Source organism: Micrasema longulum, unplaced genomic scaffold (genome assembly GCF_059751315.1).
Source record: "Micrasema longulum isolate JH-2025_06_02 unplaced genomic scaffold, ASM5975131v1 h1tg001452l, whole genome shotgun sequence".
Classification (NCBI taxonomy): domain Eukaryota; kingdom Metazoa; phylum Arthropoda; class Insecta; order Trichoptera; family Brachycentridae; genus Micrasema; species Micrasema longulum.
In genome coordinates, this window is record NW_028278638.1 from 39,654 (window position 1) to 63,617 (window position 23,964).

At 35.9% G+C, this 23,964-nt stretch overlaps 2 protein-coding genes across 2 annotated transcripts; one reads left to right on the forward strand and one right to left on the reverse strand.

Annotated features, from left to right (window-relative positions):
* Positions 1 to 23,834, reverse strand: LOC148275346 (transmembrane emp24 domain-containing protein 5-like). The gene is made up of 5 exons (XM_088235813.1): positions 23,701 to 23,834; positions 7,616 to 7,756; positions 5,508 to 5,684; positions 2,314 to 2,580; positions 1 to 2,024 (listed from the first exon to the last, which is right to left on the reverse strand). The coding sequence occupies exons 1-5, from the start codon at positions 23,704 to 23,706 to the stop codon at positions 1,944 to 1,946; spliced, it is 672 nt and encodes a 223-aa protein (XP_088091939.1). The 5' UTR covers positions 23,707 to 23,834; the 3' UTR covers positions 1 to 1,943.
* Positions 12,781 to 17,577, forward strand: LOC148275347 (uncharacterized). The gene is made up of 3 exons (XM_088235814.1): positions 12,781 to 12,893; positions 15,163 to 15,353; positions 16,631 to 17,577. Exons 1-3 carry the CDS (start codon positions 12,781 to 12,783, stop codon positions 17,542 to 17,544), a joined length of 1,218 nt encoding a protein of 405 aa, XP_088091940.1. The 3' UTR covers positions 17,545 to 17,577.
* Positions 23,835 to 23,964: the final 130 nt, after the last annotated feature.

Genomic DNA, 23,964 nt, shown 5'->3' on the forward strand with positions numbered 1-23,964 from the left:
TTTTACTATCTTTCTGAGAGAACGTATCAAGAGTCGGCCTTGTAATCGCTCAGTACTACCTCAGTAGATAAATGCAGACAATCGTTAAGCATATCGTTTTGGCAATGGTTAAAAGTCATAAAAAAATCATATTTAAGCGATCTTTTTTTGCTTGCATTGGGATTTATTGCAGTTTATAATCGCTTTGAAGTGGGCACTTTTTATTACAGAAGCCTATTTAAAATATAAATGAAAACTATTTTAAATGTTAATGACGTAAGGAACGCGGAGTAATTGGTTGGGTCATTCCATTGGCTTGTTTCGATCATATGATGTGGATATGACAAGCTGGTAGAACATACCGAGGTAAGATACAGATAGTACAGAAGTACCGTCTCGATATCGTCTCGACAGATGAACATAGCGATCATAATCGAGGCACTGGTGCCTGATGCCAGATGATTTCATCATTCGCAACCCTGTCATACATTGATTTCCCACACATTCGTCTGAGAAACCGCATTCACTCGGCTTTTTGCCACAATGTTTCACATCCACACGCGAGTGTTGGGACTGAAACGCCCTTGTGCACTGCCAGTCTAGCAATTTATTCACATGAATTAATTGACTAACCATTGCGACATCTCTACGCAGAGGATATAACGCCATATGCGTCTATCTTTCAGCATATTACTATTTTTCCTAAGAGATTGTCATTTCTGCGTACTAGCTAAGAGTAATTATATTATTTTTTGTATGACAGAATAAAATGATCAGACTTACACTTCAGGCCATTCAATATTGCAGAATTAAATGATTTTTCTTCAGAGATAAAGCCTAACGTATTACAACAAGGTGAAGAACATTATTTTAGAGAAGGATATACGGAAGTCGAGGCATTTACAGGTCTTATGACTCACCGTTGGCTAGCTCAAGCGACCACCGTACGCACTGTGGAATATTCATGTTCTGCCTATGTTTGAACATCGGTATTTCGATTCTTCCATGTTTTGACTTTTGCGGAAAAAAAACAGACAGAAAAATCGGAGAAATGCAGATGTTCAAACATAGGCTGAATGGTGAATGTTGCACCGTGGATGAATCTCACCTACGTGATAAAGGTTTTGATTCCCGACACTGTTGACATAAAATATTTATTTATTAAAAAAGGGTGTTTTTACACTAGAATATTTCATAGTCCTGGCGTGTGAAGCGTAAGACTGATCATCTTCTCTTCATATGACAAAAATCGGTCAAGATGCGCAGTAATCGGTGTACTAATGTAGTTCCCTGTGGGATGCCCAGAAAAGGGGCGATGATGATGATGAATAAAGTGGCCATTTGAACCAGTTAATGGTCATAAGCCCTTTAAATGGCCCGGCTTCTAAACAGCTTCATCTCTCGAGAAAAAATATCTTGGACAAGATTTGGAATTGGCTAATACGAAGTTAAGGGCGTCGACTCTTAAAGCATTTGAAATAAGGATCCATTGTGAAATGTTAAGAGGAAAGCGATCTGGCTTTTCTTTATACAAACGTATTCACGTATTTTCTTCCTGGATTATGGCACTAAAGCAGTGTTTTTTTTTTATACACTATAGATATGGCACACACTACCATTGGCATGTCTCCATCGTTTGTCTTTTTTGATAAATTATTTTTTATGGAATTTAGGACTTTTTACTGACTGCCTATCCTCTTAGTGCGTGGCCATAGTGGCGAGCGTTTTGTGGCGCAGTGCGGGCGCGGAGAACTCAAACATATGGCAACAAGTGTGGCGTCCATAGCGACCGCACCTCTTCCAGATTTAATATTTAAGCCATGTCATTGCGTGACATGGCTTAAATATTAAACCAGGATTCAGAACGGTGAGGAGCTGTCTCGCGCTGGTCAGGACGGGGAAGCTTTCACCCGGGCGGCCGTCGACGTCGGGGGAATTGAAGGACTCGACTTGGAGAAGTTTGTTTATGATTTTCCTAAGGAGATTTTCTTCATCAAACCGTGCAAGCGCGATCTCTCGTCGAATAAGCTTCTTACGAGGAAAACCTGGAACAAAAATAAATATGTTACCAGCGAAACGAGGCGATGATATTTATTCAAAAAACAGAGTGCTACTTTTCTGTCCAAATTACATTTTATTTTATTTTAAATCTTAGTCCAAGTTTTTTTAATTGAAAATCAGCGTAAGAAATGATTTCACCCTTAAGTGGTAAATTGAACATTTAATTAACATAAATAATATCGGACCTAGAATGGTACCTTGAGGGATGCCAAAGCATGGGATGGGACTCCTAAATACAATATGTTAATACAGACTTCGATGGTTCGCCGTTACCTGCAGCGCGCCCACGGCGAGCATGGCGAGCGTGTGGCCCAGCGCGCAGGCGCCCACGCGCGCGCGCGCGCCCTCGGCGCGGTGCGCGTCGCGCGCGTTGGCCGCCGCGCTGGCGTCCTGCAGGCGGCGCGCGTGCGCGAGCAGCGCGCGCAGGTGCTCCGCCAGCCGCGCCATGCGCGCGTGCCACTCGGCCGCCTCGTCCCGGTCCTCGCCGGAGTCCTCCGAGGAGTTGTCGGCGGACGACGAGATCATCACGTCGAAATACACCTGGGAGTTTTCGAGAATCTTTAGAAATGATAAAGGTTTCACGTCCTTTGAAAGAAAATTTTCCAAACCATCACGCCGTTTTCCCGTAGAGTTGGGCAGAGAGGATAGAATGCCTTGCTTCCTCTACATTCATACATCTTCTCATGCACTGCTCTTGACATGTCCACCTTCAAGTATTTGATGGACTCGATCGTGCCACGTCTTTCTCGATCTTCCTCGTTTTCTGCATCCATCAACATTCGCATCGCAGATCCTTTCGGCCTTTCTTTCGCCGTCCAACCAACGCACCACCCCTTTCTAGATTCTGCCGACAATGCACGTCTCAGCCTTAGATGGTTCACGGATTTGTGACATTTGTGCACCTATCAAACATTGTTTTACCACACTTCGCCTGAGAGATCGCATTTCGACAGCATTCAACCTACTTTCATCATTATTGATCAGGTTGACTGTTCATATAATGACTTTGCCAAAGCCTTTGATACAGTCGATCGTGTTGGCTGAGAACAAGCTGAGTGAGATCGGTTTCTCGGATGGAATGCTAAAATCAATACGTTTCACATGGCTTTTGCTGTTTGCATCAAAATGTTTCAATACTTACTCAAGTGTTCCCCAGGGGTCCAACCTGGGTCCATTACTGTTGTCTATTTTTATGAATGATATTAAAAAGTTGTAGTCAAATCGCGTTTTTTATAATTCGCAGATGACTTGAAGCTAATTTCGAGGGTTAAAACTTTGGATGATTTTCGTACTCTCCAAGCGGATATAATAAACGTATCTGAATGGGGAAGACGAAATAAATTATTTTTCAATATTTCAAAATACTCAGTTATGTCTCACCAGGGCCCACAAAACGCTTTTCTTCCGCTATAGAATGAATGACCAGAAGATTCTGAGATTCATGAGATCATGCGGATTGCGAAGGTTAAAGATCTAGGCATCACTTTTGTGAGTTCCCTGACATTTCGTGGTCAGATCGAAACAGTTTGTAGTAGTTCGTTGAAGATGTTAGGATTCGTCTCGCGTACTGCCAGGGTTTTTGGTAGAACACGAGTACTGAGAATTCTTTATAACTCGTCGGTGCGAAGTGGACTCGAGGGTGGCTCGATGATTTGGGGACCGCGTGAGTTGAAGTACTCTCTTATGGTGGAGAGGGTTCAGAAGAAATTTCTTCGGTTTCTCTACATGAGGGAGTGCGGATATTATCCATGGCTTTATCCCACTGAGTTCCTCCAGGGTGTGCTCGGTTACAGCAGTTTTAAGACCAGAAGGAATGTGTATTTAACTACGCACTTCTTTCGATTGTTGCGCGGAATTATTGACAACCCTGAAATTATGCGGAGCATTAGCTTTTATGTTCCGGATAATTACCTTAGACAGCGTCAGCATAGACTGTTTCACATTCCAATATACAGGACCAACCTGCCAATGGTTATGCCTGTTGGAAGGGCTATCTCCATGTTGAACAATATCACTTTGGACATTGACATTTTTCACGTCTCTGAGGGAGTTTTTCGTTACAAGATTCTCTTACTTATTTAACATATTATTTTTTGGATATTATATATACTAATGTGTTTTTTTTTTATACATAACTAATTTTACCTAATTATTTTAATTATTTCTATATGTATGAATTAAGATATTCCATTTTGTATTGTACATATATATGAATAAATAAATAAAATTGAAAAAAAAATATTCTTCCTTTTCCACACTTCGCTCCATACATTAGGGTCGCCGCCGGAACTCCATTGTGAACTGCTAGTTTTGCCTCCTATGACAGATTTGTTTACCAGAACACTCATTTTGGCAAGAAATTTCCACAGTTTGTAAACGCTGCTTGGGTGTTGATCTTTTCACGGTGAAATGGCAAACAACACTGAACAAAAAACGGCCATCAGCTACCCAATTGACAGTCAGCTTTCACAGTGTGACCATATTGAAAAACAAACCTTTTTAAAAAGCACCCATTATGCATATAATGACACTACTTTCTGTCGGCATCGCGGAGTAGCGGTCAGCGTTTGCCTACCATGCGAGAGGTCTCCGGTTCGATCCCCGACATAGTTGACATGAAACATTTGTTTAAAACGGTGTTTTTACACGAGAACATTTCATAGTCCCTGGACTCACATTCATGCAACAGAAATTATCAAGATACGCTGCGATTGGTGTACCAATGCAGTGCCCTTGGCGGCCTCCGTGGTGTAGTGGTCAAGACGCTTGACTCACACACGGAAGGTTCCGGGTTCGATTCCCGGTGAGAACACAAAAATTAAAATGTGATTTTTCTCAAGCCTGGGTGCTCTGTGATGTAATTCACCACTGTAATTAGGCCTCCTGGCCTGTTGTGGTGCAAAAAAAAAAATTTAAAAAAATGTAAAATGTAAATGCAACATTAAGTGCGAAAAGGGGATGACGACTTTCAAAAATATTTTACTCTATACAGCGCTGTTAATGCCTAATACTTTCAGCATCCACAATGGAAAATATTTGTACCTCAGAGGCAGACGGATGCAAATCCAAACGTCGAATGTTCAACAAGAGCCTAAAGAATCTCCTTTCTCTAAGTGGTTTCTAATCATTTGTAGCATTTATCTGTATTTTCATTTTTACATTGGTTCATTCATTATAAGACTTACATTTCTTCAAAATTAATGGACATGATCATAAACTGGATACGAAAATTGAAATGTCATTTCATCGAATTCTGGATTCGCATCCATCTGCCTCTGGGGTACAGATACATTATTACAAGTATCGATAGTCAAATAGTAAATAGGTGAAGCTATTGAATATTCCCTTCCAATTTTACCGTCATCTTGTTCTTGATGAATGTGCCTCAGTGTGAATTCAATCAAATCAGCCGAAGACAGCCGTAAAAATGAAGGACAAAATATCCAGCCAATGTGATGCCTACTCACCGTCTTGTAGTTGAAGGAGCTGTGCGTGTTATCGAAGCAGAAGCTGTAGTCGCCCGTGTCGGGGGCCTCGCCCCGGTAGGTGCCGGACTGGCGGCGGCCGGGCGCCTGCAGCGCGCGCCCCCCAGGGGCCAGAAGCAGGAAGCCGACGTCCAGCGAGCCCAGGCGCCCGTCTATCACCTGCGGACAGATTTTTACAATAGAGGCACGCCGCAGGGAACGCACTTTGGCCCTGCGCTGTTTCATTTCATTTTGCTCATTCTTTCATTTTTTACCTTTGCATATGCAGTTGTGCATCAGACACTGCATAGACAAACCAATCGCATAATTTGTTACATGAAATTACACAGAAAGGAATGTCGCAGGGAACACACTTTGGCCCAAAGCTGTTTCATTTTATTTAACTTGTTCTTAGCTTATTCGCAAGTAGTTAAGCACAAGACACAGCAAAGACAAACGTGAAATGAATATTTTATTTATTTATTAGTGTATACACGGCACAAATGCCTTTTATAAACATAAACATAAATACAATTAACATACAGTGTTCTATATAATAATTCTGGGATTAAAAGTAAAGATAACGCGGTATATTCGAAATAGCAAAAATCATTGATTTGTTGGCATTGTTGCAATGTATATTGAATGCCCTAGGAATAATACTAACTGTCTCCTGATAAGAGCTCATTATAGATATACTTGACATGTATTTATTAATACATTTATTTTCCTCTTTTTATAAATGAACATAAATACTTGAGCATCAGTCAAAATCCTAAGCCATTTCTTTAATAGCAAGTTTAAACTTCATTTGGCTAATGTGAAAAATGTCAATACAACTGATCTGGTTCCCTAGACTGCAATCTTGGAATAGGTGAATTCATAGCAATATCTATATGAAATGGGACATTATGTCTAGTAGTCCTAACAGGTATTCGGAATTGAATCATGTTAAAGAGAAACATGAAATCACTCTGTTTCCGTCTTCTGGATAAACTTTCCAAATCAAGTGTGTTCATTAAGAATTCATAGTTTAAAGATTCAATAGGAATAGATAGCTTGTAGTTGATAAAACGTTAAAATTTTCTCTGCACTCTCTCAAGTTTTATCGAGTGAACTCCGTAAAATGGGCTCTAGATGCTTGAATTGGATTCAAGTATGCTCCTGACAAGTGATGCATACAAAGTTTTGAAAGATAAAATTGACTTGAAATCTTTGGCTGTTCTTAAAACGTAACCTAACGATTTCATTGATCTATTAGTAATTTCATTAATATGAGGTATATGATCAAATACGATACGTAGATCCTTGATTTCAGATACCTTTAGTAAGACATGTTGATTTATTCTATACTCATATGACAAATGTTCAATCAATATGATCAAGATGACGCTTGAGGCAGGAGTGTTGCAGGGAATCCACTTTGGCATTCTACTATTTCATTGTATTTTACTTTTTTTTTCTCTAATTCGCAAGTTAATCGTGTTCTTCACACGCAAATAACAAGAAGGGGGCAATTTCAAGCTTATGCACCGTGTACCTGAAATTCCCTTGTCCCGAAGAGACGTGGATACAACGTCCGCAGATCGATGACATATATATATATACACTCCGAGTGAGTTTACCTGAAATCTAGCGCGTCGACCGAAGAAAGCAACCAGCTCCGTTTGAAAGCTTCTTCTTCTTTCCTTCCCATCCCCTCTCCTCTCTTCATAGTATAGTGTTATTTTTTTATATATATATATTTATTTTTGTTAATCTTTGCTTTTAATATTTGTATAAAATTGTAAGATTCAATATGTCCATGTATTTATAATTTTCTCAAACTGAACGGTTTGGGTAGGTAGGAAAAAATTGCCTTAAGGCAATATGCCCGCCCTTATATGTATATTTATTGTATATATATATATAAAGTGTCAAATAAATAAATAAAAGCTGCCATTTTCCGTAACATGTACTCCCAAGTACTTGAAACTCTTAACCCTTTCGATGACTGGGTTCAAAGTTGACTGATCGTTTCTTTTGTCACGTCCAACTGGTTTAGGAGCTCCCCTAACACTGACTAACAAAACCACACAGAAATGTCGACACGGAAAAGACAACTTACGGACCTGGTATTCTATGTCTATGAGTTCTCCCTTGGCGGCGTGCTGGTAGAAGCAGTCAGAAGTCCCCGCGGCGACGCTGATGGTGAACTCCCTTTGGAAGTGACCAGCGACCAGGGGCAGCAGCCATAGGAGACTCACCAAAGCCTGTAATGTAATTACACTGATTGACGAAATTACACTTTTTTAATTATTATTATTAATTTTAAACGAGCAGCTTAAAGCTGATATGCTTAAATCTATTTAAATTATAGTTAGTTGTCGGCGCACTTTCACTTTTCCCAAACAAATCTAGTCTATTGAGACTACACATTGAAATCAGTGCCTCGATTATGAATGCTATTTTCACCTGTATATATCGAGACGGTACTTCTGTACTATCTGTATCTTACCTCGGTATCCACATCATGTGATTGAAACAAGCCAATGGAATGACCGCAAACATTACTCCGCGTTCCTTACGTCATCAACATTTACAAAAGGCTTCTGTAATAAAAAGTGCTCACTTCAAAGCGATTATAAACTCCAATAAATCCCATTTCAAGCAAAAAATGCCTCGCTTGAACATGAATTTTGTATGACTTTTGGAAATCACCCAGACGGTACGCTTAACGATCGTCTGTATGTATCTACCGATCGACTACAAAGCCGGCTCCTATAACGTCTCGATACATACACTCGGGAAGATAGTAAAACAAATGGAAAAAATATAATGACTAAATTATTTTTTAGAGTGGTAACTTTCTAACGCCTACATACTCTTATTTGTTAATAGAATAGAACCTAGTGAAGATAAATGTCTCCCCACTACAAAGGTTAATTTAATTACCGATTTAATTTCTTATTTTTTCGTGATAATATATGTTCGCTTGTTTATTAATTTAACTTAAAAATGTCTTTCTTGCTTACCGTAACACTTTATTTATTGTTTGCTTTACAGAATTTATTTCATAAGCTTATATCTTTGCATTTTTTGTTTATATGCTTACTGTTTTTTCTTGCATACCTTTGTTATTATTGTTTTTTTTTTACTTTGTAAAACTTTTTATCATATCCTTTTTAACTAATTTCACAAACTTTTTCTGTATATTCTGTTTATTATTTGGTATGTTAGCATATTTTTCATTTTTATTCTTTGTAAATGCCTTTTGGGCGTTAATGAACAAAATAAATAAATAAATATTTTCTAATTTATTTTTATGATTCAATTTTTATTATTATTACTTGCATATTTTCTAATTTATATTTATATTGATTTTTTTCTAATGTTATTCTTTGAATTTATTAAGCATGAATTAAATGAAATTAAATAAAAAAAAACACATGTAAAAAATAAGGTCCTTCCTAAACACAGGAATTTCCTAGCTAGTCGGGACCTGAAACAAAGAAACTCTGTACATTTTAAATCTGTGAAATACATAAATAAATAAAAAAATGAGTTCAATTAGCCCCGGATAAAATAATGAATTAATAATTTAACAGCCATATTTGAAATCAATAGAGATGTGAAAACCATATTTTTTTTAATCGGTAACTTATCAATAACCTAATATCCCAATAACTGTTTTTTTTTCTGAATTTGGTTTAATTTCAACAGTTAAAATATTATCTCAAAGAGGCGGAAAAAAAAACGTTTTTTTGGAAGGGAACATAAAAATGAAAACATCTTAAGGAGTCATCACCCAGCGGTGCATTGGTACTCCAACTGCAGCGTATCTGGATCGATTTTATTTCACGGAAGGTAAGTTGATCGGTCTTACGCTTCAGGTGTCAGTCCAAGGCCTGTTTTTGTTCTTAAATAACAAGAATAAGGGCCTGTATTACAACGGAAAAGTAACAGAATTATTTTCGTAGAATAAAATATAAAATAAAATCGAATTTCCAGAAAAATATGTATTGAAACGTGTTCAATTACAGATTACCAACGAAGATACTTGAAATTTTCATACAGATGTATACATTTTCGTATAGAAAATTCGATTTTTCAATCGAAGATAAAGGGTCATTTACATGTTGTGGACAATACAACAGATGACAATATTGCTTTGTCCCAGCTCCGCAAACAGCCTCGACCGCGCGGGACAGAACACTGGGACAATACGAAAATTCAGCCGCAGTTCACGCGCGAGCGCTGCGAAAATTAATACACGACGGCGCTAACGCCGAGCGAATTCATTTTATACCACGGTGTACTGGAATTGTTAAAGAACGAACTTAATTTAAATAATGCTTTTTTCTGTCGCCATTTTCGGCAGAGACATTCACGTCAAGCAAATCGCTATTGTCACAAGGTCACGTCCGTACGTGTTCCTACAAGGACAATGCGGCCGCGCGGTGGTGGGGGTAATCATTGTTCCGATAATTTAAAACATGCATATTTTAAACCCCTGTAGAAAATTTATCTGACGTCGCGTGAAAAAAATACTTATACAGTTATAGTCGTTTTTTTTTCTTATTTGAAAATAATGATAATAAAAAACGCGAAAAGACCCTTATTGGTTTGTCTGTGCGGTGTCCTATGCATAACTACGTGTGACATGTGTAAAGAATGATCAAAATAAAATTAAATAGCATAGGGCCAAATGCTTCTGAGTAATAATTTGCGACCCGCTTATAAAGACGCCCATACGGATAAAAACTGTTTTAGGGTTCACGAAGTTAGCTACAGTTTTAAAGCAACACAAAGGGCAGTAGGTACTCAGGTCGAGAATCTCAAGCGCAGTGACGAAACCGTCCGCTAAACGTTTGTTGTTAAACCAAAAACCAAATAAAAAATTGCTACGTTTTTGTTCTATGCAATCGTGTCTCTATAAACGGGTCGCGAATTATCACTCTGAGAGTTGGTCTACGTGGAATATTTTTTTTGTAAACCTAACATTCTAGAGCAATTAATTTTATTATTTAACAATTTATAAATTAACAAAAGAGGCTATTGATTGGTGTCCTGCTAGGCAGTAACCTTCGATTTAAATTACTCACCAAGGATGGTATTACAAACGCTCTAGCGACCGTAGAAAACGCTTTAATAGCGCATATTTACGTACTAAATACACCCTGTACTGTTTTCTACGGCCGCGAGAGCGCTCAGATAGCAACGCACGGCCCCAATTACAAACGCTATCTTCGTCGGCCTCGTGGTGTAATGGTCAGCGCGTTTGCCTGCCATGTAAGAGGTGTCGGGTTCGATTCCCGAAATGGTTAATATGAAATATTTAGTTAAAAGGGTGTTTTCACATCAGAATATTTCATAGTCTCTGGACTGGTACCTGAGGTGTAAGACTGATCATCTTATCGTCATGTAACAAAAATGATCAAGATACGCTGCGATTGGTATACCAATACAGTGCCATATGCACCATTAGGTGCGGAAAGGGAATGATGATGATAATGTTTCTACCGAAGTATTACAAAGCCGGCTTTATCGACATTTCGATACGTGCTTTCAAAAAGATAGGAAAAATGTGGGAAAAATATATATGTATATATATATATATATATATATATATATATATATATATATATATATATATATATATATATATATATATATTTTTAAATATAAAATTATTATATTTTTCCAATCAAAGTTTTAAAACCGAGACACATTGTCTCTGAATCTAGCCGTTCGGTTTCAAAACTGATAGTTACGTCAGAATTCAATTCAACTTCAGAATCGACTAATTTCTCTTTCATATTTTAAATAGTCTTTTTAGAAAAAAAAGTGGGCATCTCAGAACGATTTACATTTTTTATAAACGCAATTAAAGCAAACATTGCTACATTAAAAATTGATAATAAAGGGTCTGTAGTGTATCTTCGCGATTGCTCGGGAGAATTTATCTTCAACTATGACGTCTTACCGAACGTATGTCACTCGCCCAGGAAAGTATATTTTATTTCTGACACAGGGAGACCTAATTGATTAATTTATTATGATTATTAAAGAAGATAAATCAAATGTAATAAAAAGACAAGTAAATATGTAGAAGAGTTAAAAAAAAACATAAATGATCTGTCAGATGAGAGTGAAGTTCTTAACTGTCAATAAATAACATAAATACCTACTTCCACTATCTATTAAAACAATTGGTAACGAGAAAATGTTCAAAAAGGCTATAAAAAAATGTTTAGTGGAGCTAGGTAGAAGTAAATTGGATTGTCTCATTCGCCCAAACCAATATTGAATCAACTGGTCCACTCCACGAGTGTATGGCTCATGTTGGGGTTTTGTTATTTTCATTGTGCGTTTTGTAACATAAATAATAATGCTGTACATATATTAATTATAAACATAAATACGTAGTGTTTAAAAATGTTTGAACATTTTCTTAATTATCTCTGTAAGTCTTTTTTGCTTATTCTCAAATGTAAAAATATTTTTTGAAAAAAGTATATTGTTAAGTGTCCTCGGCACGAGTAAGCCCAGTGAGGTCACATTATTTTTATTATTAATTATACTTTGTAGAGAAAAAATATTAATAAATAAATCGATTATTTATTTATTTATTTATTTCATTTTATTTTATTTGGGATTTTTACAGCTATTACATAAACAAAATAATTAGAAAAATTTTAACAATACTAAAGCCAATTAAAAAAATCCACTGTAAATATAATGACACATAATATATAAGAAAAGAAGTTTAGTAATTGTATTTGTGTGACGTTTGTATTCATGTGTATGTGAATGTGTGTATGCGTGAATGAATGAGGGAGAGGATACATGTGCGTGTGGGAATGAAAGAGGGAGAGGGTGCGTTTGTATGGGTGCGTAAGTATGAAAATAATATATTTGCTTAAAACTTGTAAATTGTATTAAAAATGGTACAATAAAGAGCTTAGTAAAAAGTTAGAAACCTTTTTGTTAAAATTCAAATGACGAAATGATATAAATTGTTTTTTTTTTTTTAAGTATGTTAAATTTCAAAACCGTATTCTGAAGAAAAAAAAAGCATTTTATTTTTTAAATTTAATTATTATAAGAATCGAAGTGATTCCAGTCGAATGATCACATCACTAGCAAAAATATTCCAAAAATGGTTACAAATTTCAAATCATTTGACAATACTAATATTAAGTTTTGACCGCGTTGACTGAAATTTTACATACTTGACTTTTTATTGAATTTAAATAAATTTTGATTATTTTTAAGACATTTTTAACATTTGAAGATGACAGACTGCGGCTTTTGGGCGGGAACTTCGGAAAATTTGCCCAAAATTACTGGAAAAACATTGAAAACATTCTTGGCACAAAAAAGCAAGAACATTGGACGCGTCGCAAGGTAGGAATGTATTTCCGTATTTCGCCATTAAATCTGTCTTCAAAATGAAATCAAAACTCTATATTAGACTCCAGTATATAAATAATTATATCCTTAAGGCTGTAGTCGGGAAAAACGAACGCAGAATTAGGAAATCATACGATTTTGCCATTTTTAAACGATTTTTTTTTAAATCAGGCAATAATAAAAAAACAAAAAAACATAAATTAAATATAAACAACGTGTTTTACAGGTATTTTTTCTGTTAAAAAATATACTTAAAAGTTTTATGTAACTAAAATATAATTACTTTTAGAACGGCAGATTACGCAATGGCGTCAATAAGATATTGTTTTTAATTAAATATTACAACCAGAATTATCTTCTTTTTTCAGAAAGAGAATACAATTCTGTAAAAAAAGACTAACTAAATTCGATTTTTTTTTAAAGTATTACTGATGGCATAATTTGAAGTATAAATTAATGAAAATGTCACAAAAATGTATGTGATTTAAAATGCTTGTATTTTTTTCAAAAACAATAAATTAAAATTTGGCCGTGGCCACTTTTATGTTAAATGTATTATCTTTAAATTATCAAAACAAATTTTTGTTCAATACTAAGTCTTTATTGAGATCCCAGATACCTAAGTTTAGTCTAAACTTGAAATGGCGTAATCTGCCGGTCTAAAAGTAATTATATTTTAGTTACATAAAACTTTTAAGTATATTTATTAACAGAAATACCTTTAAAATATATTGTTCTTTTCTAATTTATGTGTTTTTGTTTTTTTTTATTATTGTCCGATTAAAAAAAACATTCATTTTAAAATGGCAAAATCGTATGATTTCCTAATTCTGCGTTCGTTAAAAGATCGTCCTTTCTGCGTACTAGCTTAGAGTAATATTGTCATTTTTTGTACACGCTGCGGGCCAATCAATATGGCAGAATCAAATCATTTTTCTTCAGAGATGAAGCTCAACGTATTACAACTATTTACAGGTCTTATGACCTACCATTGGCCAGCGCGAGCGACCGCCGTCCGCACTGAGGAATATTCATGTTCTGCCTATGTTTGAACATCGGTGTTTCGATTCTTACATTTTTTAGTTTCGCGAAAAAAAAAATAGACGGAAAAATTTGAGAAATGCGGATGTTCAAATATAGGCGGAATGGTGAATGTTACAGTGTGTAAAGTGGCCACTTAAACCAGCCAATGACAGGTCATAAGCCCTGTAAATGCCTAGAATTCTATATTCCCATATTTAGGTTTATTTTAGTTTTAAAGCTGATTTTATATAATTATGTTAATTTATATGTCAAGCATTGTATTAAAAAAAATAATTAACACGCCAGATACGAATGATTTTTCCTGTGTCAATATAAATAATGAGGAATTCCACTGTTCGTGTAATTTACTTATTTTCTATTAGCGTACTAGTTAACTAAGTAAATTTTACTAAGCAATATTTATTAGCAACGTTATTTACAAAGATGTGATTTTTTTAAGTTACATTTATCAAATACCGCGCCAAATGACTGTAATCAGTGTGTCACTTTTTAGTAGTGGCGTCATGAAACGGTTGGCGTTCTTACTTTCACTGACCGCGGTAAGTTGTATTTCTCCAGCCAATAACACAACTGACAAGAATCTATGGAATATTGCTTTGATTACTTCATTTAGTTGATCGTAATTCATTCATTCACTCATTTCTATGTCATGGTTGTTTTTACGAACGTTTCCATTTAGAAAAACCTAGAAAGTTGACATAATCTCTGGTTGAAATGTCAAATTGTACAAATTATACTCTTTTTTTTCTATGGTCAAAACGTTCCTTACAAGGTGCGGGGGCTTTAAAGCGGAAATACTAAACGTAGATATAAGGAGTGACGTCATTATTTACGATTTTAAAATGAATACTATTTTTAACATTTTTTATTTAATTTTGCGTGCGTTTTTGAGATATTTCATCCTACTCCAAAATTTTAAAATATTCACGTGTACACGAAAACATTTTAAAAAATTAATTCCGAGTTAGGCTGGAATTCCTCATTCCTTAGACGTTACTACAAAGTTATGTCGTCACTTTTTCTGACAAATGTCATTCTAATCGAGCTTTATTTTAAAGACTATAGATCATTTATTTTCTTTACAAGAGTTGATGTATATGTTGACTGATGCTATATTTTTTATTCGAGAAAACCGCACTGTTTAAATAATTATTGTTGTAAACAATCCTCGGTACCGACGTTCACGTTTCTTTCGTCATCCGTTCGCTCCGTTTTGCAGGCAGCTACGGCAGGACTACAAGCGGTCGTCGGTGAGCTACGTCCAGGTGCAGCAGTCCGGGTCGGTGCACAGCGTCAAGGGGATCGTCATCCCCGGACGGCGCGGGCGCATCCGGACGTTCTGCGTCACGCTGCACTACAACGGCGCGGACAAGACCATCTACCTGTGCAAGTGCGACACGTGCCGGAAAGGTATCCTCGAACAGTTCTGACGCTTTTGCCAAAACCGCTTCATAGTAATTAAATCAGACATTAACTCTTTTAACCGAAGGTGTAAAATCAATAGATTAGAACTAAATATTCAAAAATGCTAAATAATGACATTTCACAGAACAAAACAACCCATTTCCTTCGAGTACCTAATACAAAACTCCAAAATTGATGTAGTCAAGTCCAACAAAATGTTCGGATAAATAACTATTTATCAACATTACATCGGGTGTACCTCAGGGTGCTCATTTGGCACCCCTGCTTTTCAATTAGTTTATTAATGATGTTGCTAAATCATTCTCTTACTCTCGTTTTTGGCTCTTCGCGGACGACAGCAAAATTCTCAAAATAATTCAAACTTAACAAGACTGTTGTCTTCTTCAATCAGACATTAACTCTTTTAACCGATGGTGTAAAGTCAATAAATTAGAACTAAATATTTAAAAATGCAAAATAATATCATTTCATAGAACAAAACAACCGATTTCCTTCGAGTACCTATTAGAAAACTCCAAAATTGATGTAGTTAAGTCCCTCAGGAGTTGTTTTGGACTATAAACTGACATACAACGAGCATATAGATAATACAGTAAATAAATCACTTAAATTACTCGGCTTCATTAACAGAATATCCTCTGATTTTACTAATGTCCGTACAATCAAAACTCTTTATTGCTCGACTGTTCGCCCTCTTCTAGAATATGCCTCCTAGAATAGTGGTCTGGTCTCCATTCTATGTCAATCGCATAAATCACATTGAATCAGTTCAACATCGCTTGCTTCGAAAAATAGCTTGGACGCTTGGACTAGAGAGAGATAATTATTCTTATGCTGAAATAGAGTCAATGTTAAATATTTCTAGTCTACAAAAACGTGGAACTAATATTGACTCTATATATATGATCGGCATACTAAATGGTATAATCGATGTTCCATTTAAACGAGCACTAAATAAACAGTCCAGATCTTGTATCGATGTCCCTTATGTTTGTGATTGTTTGCATGAAAAACTGATAAAATCGATTTGATCGGTACATGGTCAGTGATCAGTAATTTCCCATCACTATTGACATTAGTTTGGCAGCTGTCATTTAAATCAAGCTAAATTTTAAGGACCACAAAATTACTAAGTGTTTCAATTTAAATACATTTAAAATGTTTTTCCACAAAGTAAATGCTGAAACAATAAATAATATAGGAAACGATCGCCTGATAATCACCGTCTCTTTTCATACTTTTAATTATTTTTTTTCTCTTAGGTTTTTGCAACCACGCAGAGGTGTTTTTGACATGGCTTCACGAGCGAAGCCGGGAAGCGGATGAAAAATCCGGCATAGAAAATTATTGGAAGCTGTCTGACGATATCGACATATCGAAACGCATGCGTCAGGCCGAGGAAATGCCGAGGATCGCGAAAAAAATTAGGCAAAAGGACGAATACATGAGCGAATACGTTCTAACGGACCCGGTCGAAGAACTGTCTATTAAAAAATTGTTAGAAAACTGCCCGAAATCAGATGTAGAAGCATTCGTAAAGTACGCTGCGTCGAAGATGGACCCGAGCACATGCGTCGCGGCCGAAAACGAAACGAAGCGACAAGCCAGCTCCGACATGTGGAAAGCGTTGCGAGCCGCGCGGATCTCCGCGTCCAAAATATACGAAGTCGCGGGGTGCGAAACCGACGCGAAGGCGCTCGCCGAATGCATCCTCGACACCAAGTGCATACAGAGGAAAAAATACAACAGAAACGCACTCATCGAGCGCGAGATCATCGCCGAGCTGAGGGAGGGAATCTGCGGGGGCCAGAGGATTCGCAGATCCGGAGTCTTGCTCTCGGGGGGCCTTCCGGTATTCGCCGTGAGCCCTCGCGCGATATCCGACGAGTTCGCGATCGAGATCAAGTGCCCGATCGGCGAAGGCTCCGTCGAGAAGTACTTCGACCCGGCGGGGAACGCGAGCCCGAGGTACTACGCGAAATTGCAGCTCGCGATGCGCTTCGCGGACAGGAGAAAGGCGCTGTTTTGCGTCGCAGACGCGGACTTCAGGATCACCAGAACTTTCAATGTCAGGATGGTGGAATACGACCCGATATACTGCGAGGACCTCATACAGAAAGGAACGCAGTTTTGGAAGACACACGTGTACAAACTCCTTACACGAGTGACATTATAAGCTTTGTAAACATTTTAAAAAGGGAACATGAAATGTACGCAAAGAATTAAATAAATATTATAATGAGGATTCCATGGTTTTCATACCGTCAAACATGACAATTTCGCCCAGCCATGCCAATTTTTCCCACTGCCGAAATGCTTAACAAAATCCATTTTTAAAGTAAGAAAAATTACTGGTATCATAAAAATTACACTTGGTAAGTATATTTAAATATTTTTATTTATATCCCTACAGAGATGAGGTAGAATTTTTTCAAATTCAGGATTATGGATATTCGAGCGTTTACAGGGCTTATGACCTGTCGTTGGCTGGGTTAAGTGGCCACTTTAAGTAGGTACTACAACATTCCCCATTCCGCTTATTAGCGAATATCCACACAGATAACATTTTTGATTTTTGTATATATGTTACTAAACGATTCTATCTAAACGATTAAACATCTCTGTAGGGATATAAATAAAAATATATGCCTACTCCCCCTTGGGAGAAATCCAGATTTGTGTATGTACAAATACACGTACCAAAATAATGTTGTATATTTAAATAGCTCCAGGGCAAAACTAAATATTTAGTTTACCGCCAGCTTCGGTTGACCACTTGAAATTTGAAGTTAAACTTAAAGGTCTGTTTGTGTGTATTTACAAAAGTTGTCAAAACTTTTGTTGTTGCGGAGTTTGTGTTGAAAGGAGGCGAGTAAGTTTTATATATTTCATTGCATACATAATAAAGACGCTATAGAACGTATTTCTGTATATCTATTTGAACAAACACAATAGATATTTAAGTGGGCAAAGTTGTCTTAGATTTCTTAGCTAGTGTTTTGACAATTTTGCCCACGTCTAGGGTTGTCGCTACATACTACATTGAAAAACATTATCCAAGAAAGTAGAAAAAAATTAAGTAAATGGCAAGAACATGGTTTTAAACGAGGTAACGGGATGTTTTGTTCAAACTGGCCCATAAATCCGAATTTTTGCCAAAGATTTAACGAATTTTGTTATGTCATTTGTAAGACGCAAACGTAATGGAGCTTTGTGTGATCTCGAAGATTTAACGAATATTGTTATGTCATTTGTAAGACCTAAACGTAATGGAGCTTTGTGTGATCTCGAAGATTTAACGAATATTGTTATGTCATTTGTAAGACGCAAACGTAATGGAGCTTTGTGTGATCTCGAAGATTTAACGAATATTGTTATGTCATTTGTAAGACGCAAACGTAATGGAGCTTTGTGTGATCTCGAAGATTTAACGAATATTGTTATGTCATTTGTAAGACGCAAACGTAATGGAGCTTTGTGTGATCTCGAAGATTTAACGAATATTGTTATGTCATTTGTAAGACGCAAACGTAATGGAGCTTTGTGTGATTTAATTGGAAAACATAGTGAAATCTTGCGTCAAGGTTTTCATAAATTCAATGTAAATCTTAAAAACTGCAAGATTGAGTCATTTTCTGTGAGTAAATTAAAAATTGTTTTACAAAAACCAATTTTACTTTTTACCATTCAAAAATAATGTAAGAATATCCGACCACATTTTAGAAAGTTTTATTTATTAAATTTGCCAGCTTTTTGTGAAATTATGAAGATTTATTTTTTTATTTTAAATGTTTTTTGTATAAATATTTTTAACAGTAAAGAAGAAAATAAAACATACAAAATATTATGAATTCTGTACATCTCTTCAAGCATTCTTATCCTGATCCCGCCAAATTTACAGTAACTTAATGTTCTTAAAATAAATATTTTAAAAATATTTGATTATTGAGTACTTGATATAACATTTTTATATGTATAAATTGTATGTTTTTATTCGATATGTAATATATTTTCTTTACTCACTTTGTATACTATGTGGAAATCTGTGGAGTTCTGAGTTTATACACTATATCTGTTTGTTTACTAAAAATATGTATGTAGAACTGTTGATTTCCCAAATAAAATAAAACAATATTTTGAGTTTGTCCAAATTTTTGTAGACAAGAACTAGCCCTGTAGATGCCTAGACTTCTATATTACCTTCTCTTAAATGTTCTTCATCTCTGTTGTAATATGTTAATATAAGCAGCTCCCCAGGGAGTTGAATCCAGTTCTTGTCTACAAAAATTTGGACAAACTCAAAATATTGTTGATAAATTACCTGGTCCATGAAGAAGTATAGAAATTGAAAAATTAATATTTTCAGGCGTTGCCTAGTCTAGTATGTAGGTGAAATAATTCAATTGGATGAATCTCACCCGCATGAATAAAGGTTTCAGCTCTTTAACTTCACAAACATCAACAGATGAAAGAATTGAAGGAATATAGATGTTTAAATAAAGGCAGAATGGTGAATGTGAACACAGTGTGTAAAGTGGCCACTTAAACCAGCCATTGACAGGTCATAAGCCCTGTGGATGCCTAGACTTTTATATTACCTTCTCTTAAATGTTCTTCATCTCTGTTGTAATATGTTAAATAAAATACATATTATAAAATTGTATTACAACAAAAGTGTGTGTTTATGTGTATTTGTAAGTGTAGATGTGTGTTTATGTGTATTAGTGTGGGAGTAAGTGTTCAGGAGGGTGCATCATTAAATAGGAAGTGGGATCGTATCGCAGTCAGAAATAATGAGTCTTAATTTATTTTTAAATAATTTAAGGGGTTTGTAAAATATATCAATAGATGAAAAAAAAGCATTATAGTTAGAACAAGAACGATAGAGGAAAGAGTGTTGTGCATAGTTAGTGCTACAGACTGGCAGATGGAATAAATACCTATTTCTTGTCACGCGAAAGGGGACATTGAGATTAATTTTAAAGAGTGGGTTAAAAGAGTCTACTTTATTATTTAATAATTTATGTAAATAGCATATTTCAGATACAGTTTTTTTTGAAGGGTATAAAATCCATTTTGTTTGGCAGATTGGCTGTAAGTGCAAAGCGTTTTATTGTTTTTATAATCTAGGTATTTTAAACATTTTCGTTAAACATTTTCAATCCTTTCTGTGTTTGTTATGAATTGTGGGCTCCACACGACGGATGCAAACTCCAAATTACTGCGTACAAAAGTGTTGCATAAAGTTTTTAATGTATTTGGTTTTTTAAAAGGTTTGGAAATTCTTAAAATATATTATACATGCCCCTTAATTTACTTAAAAATAAATTAAGACTCATTATTTCTGGCTGCGATACGATCCCACTTACTGTTTAATGAAGCTCACACTTACACACACCTGAACACTTACTCCCACACAAATACACACAAACACACATCTACACTTACTCTCATACAAATACACATAAACACACCCTTTTGTTGTAACACAATTTAATAATATGTATGATTCTTATTTAGAAACTTCGCTAGTCTGTCTTTAAACCGTATTTTTAAAAATGTTATCATATCATTGTCGACAATTTGTTTCTTTAAAATAAATAAATAAATGTCCAAATGCTTGCAGACTGGCTGGATTTTCTCCCTAGGAAGTTGTTCATATTTAGATTTGTTGCAACAGAGAGGGGAAATATTTTTGAGAAGGGAATATGGGAGTCTATGCATTTACAGGGCTTATGACCTGTCATTGGCTGGCTTAAGTGGCCACTAACACACTGTGTAACATTCACCATTCTGCCTATATTTGGACATCCACATTTCCTCAACTCTTCCATCTGTTAACATGTATAACATATATTAAACCAATTAATGAAAACGGAGTGTTCTCTGTTTATGATAGTCTCCATCTAACATGGCACAGCCTGTTCTAAGATGGAGATTTTCTATCTTTAGAGCGTAAGTAGTCCTATACTAATAAAACAATAACGTAAAAAAAGAAAAACTAAAACTACTTAATTATAAATGCCAAGCTAATCAAAAGTAAGAAATTTAAAATCATTATTATACAAATATAAAGTATATATGTGCCAAGAATACATGTTTCTTAAACATAAATAATATGGTATAATATATAATAAAACAAATATAAAGCAATGAAATACATAAAAATATAAATAATATGTGTACCAATTATATAAAGTACTACGTTTTTTGATTGACATATATTTTTCAAAAAAATCTCTCGCTACACTATGTGTGCAGTTATTTTTATTTTAAAATTTGTTTTACATTTTGAGTCTTTTATATTTGGCAATAAATCATTAAATATTTTTGGAGCAATTACATTGTATTGCTTTTTACCAAAGGCGGTTGATGCAAATGGGACAATACAGCTAATTTGTGTTGCTGATATATTGTATAGCATTATTTAATTGCCCTTGTTTGTCTTTGCTACATAGTTTTATGTTCTTTTTGTTCAGTTTCTTGTACAAATGTTTCATCAAATAACAGGTTTTAATCGGATTAGCCTGTATATAAAATAAATAAATAAACATACAGTTGAGGTTAGGAAATGATTGCCGGATAATCACCGTCTCTTTTCATCTTTTTAAAATTGATATGTTTCTCGCTTAGGATCTAATTAGATGACATCTCTTTCTCTCAAATGAATGTTTTATCTCAATATGTTTCTTTTTTGGGTGATACCGTGTGTGTTGGATTTGTTCCGACGTTTCGGCTACCATTGCAGAAGCCATATTCACGAATAATAAATATGGCAACTGAAATACACAGACACCCAAATAACATAAACAAAGACGACAGGCTTAAATTAAACTCAACATGGCTCCCAGAACTACATACTACAAAATTGAATAGAAATGTGCCCACTGCCGACTGCGACACGGTACAAATTACTAGTACTTAAACACACACTTTTTTCTACAAAACACTCAGTTTATCCTGAAGATGGCTCCTGCAATGGTAGCCTAAACGTCGGAACAAATCCAACACACACGGTTTCACCCAAAAAAGAAACACATTGATAACAGTGAACGTGAAAACCTTCACACTAATGTTTTATATATTTATCTCAGAAATCTCGATATTTTGTCATTTTCGGAGATCCCAATGGACAAAATATTTCATTTACATCTAAATTTGTTGCAACAGAGAGGGAAAACATTTTTGGAAGGGAATGTGGAAGTCTAGGCATTAACAGGGCTCATGACCTATCTTTTGAAAGGGATGAAAATATAACTAAATGTGAGATCAGTGTGAACGGAGATATTCTGAATCAGGTAGAAGAATTTGTGTATCTGGGAAGTATGTTTACTGGGGATGGAAAGGAGGGTGAGTGCCGGGAGCAGGGTGAACGGTGCACGGTGCACTGAAATCTACTTTGGCAAACAAATGTTTATCGCAGAAGGCAAAACTAGCAGTCCACAATGGAGTCCTAGTGCCAAATCTAATGTATGGGAGCGAAGTATGGAATTGAAAAAATTATGATGAAAGTAGGTTAAATGCTGTCAAAATGCGATCCCTCAGGCGAATGTGTGGTAAAACGATGTATGATAGGTGCACAAATGTCGAGATCCGCGAACTGTGTAGGGCTAAGACACGCATTATCGACAGAACCAAAAAAGGGGTGCTGCGCCGGTTTGGACATGTAGAGCGAATGGACAGCGAAAGAATGGCTAAAAGGATTTACGATGCGAATGTTGATGGATGCAGAAAACGAGGAAGACAGGGCACAATCGCGTCCATCAAAACGATGATGGACATGTCAAGAGTAGGAATGTATGTATGTAGAGGGAGCGAGGTCTGTTCGCAAAGACAGAGTGATATGGCATACTATCCTCTCTGCCTACCCCTGCGGAGAAACGGCGTGATGGTTTGTTGTTGTTGTTGTTGTTGTATCGGCGGCCTCCGTGGTGTAGTGGTCAAGACGCTTGACTCACGCACGGAAGGTTCCGGGTTCGATTCCCGGTGAGAACACAAAAATTAAAATGTGATTTTTCTCAAGCCTGGGTGCTCTGTGATGTAATTTGCCACTGTAATTAGGCCTCCTGGCCTGTTGTGGTGCAAAAAAAAAAAAAGTAATATGTAATGTAATATAATGTAAATCGGCTGGTTTATGTGGCCACTTTACACACTGCGTAACATCCACCAATCTGCCAATCTCCTTTCGACATATTTCCCTACTCCATCTCTGAATCACTTTGCTTCCCGGATACAGAAATTCATCTATGTGTTCGAGACATTCGTTGATAAATAATTGATTGCTAAAAATTTTTACATTATAAATAGTACCGGTTAATTTACAGAGACTTACCTTCATTTTTGATTGAAAGAAAACTCAAATTTCCTTCATACAAACTCGACCGGATATACAATTGATTCGATAATCATCAATTTGAATAAATTTTGCTTTTGTTGTTAGCTTCCGCCGCTGGTACGAAAAACAAACGTCAAACTCTTTAAGGCGATTGTGTATCAAAATTGCTAGCTAGATTATTTGACGTTTATACCAATGCATAAACGAATGTATAGGAACCCGGGGCGGAACGGGGTAGCTACGGTTCTATTGCAATTTGTG

Coding starts and splice junctions, on each gene's coding strand:
- LOC148275347 (XM_088235814.1), top strand. CDS start 12,781: ATGACAGACTGCGGCTTTTGGGCGGGAACTTCGGAAAATTTGCCCAAA. Junction 12,894..15,162: donor AACATTGGACGCGTCGCAAG/GTAGGAATGTAT, acceptor TCCGTTTTGCAG/GCAGCTACGGCAGGACTACA. Junction 15,354..16,630: donor GTGCGACACGTGCCGGAAAG/GTATCCTCGAAC, acceptor TTTTTCTCTTAG/GTTTTTGCAACCACGCAGAG.
- LOC148275346 (XM_088235813.1), bottom strand. Junction 5,685..7,615: donor TCATAGACATAGAATACCAG/GTCCGTAAGTTG, acceptor ATCTGTCCGCAG/GTGATAGACGGGCGCCTGGG. Junction 2,581..5,507: donor GCTCCTTCAACTACAAGACG/GTGAGTAGGCAT, acceptor GAAAACTCCCAG/GTGTATTTCGACGTGATGAT.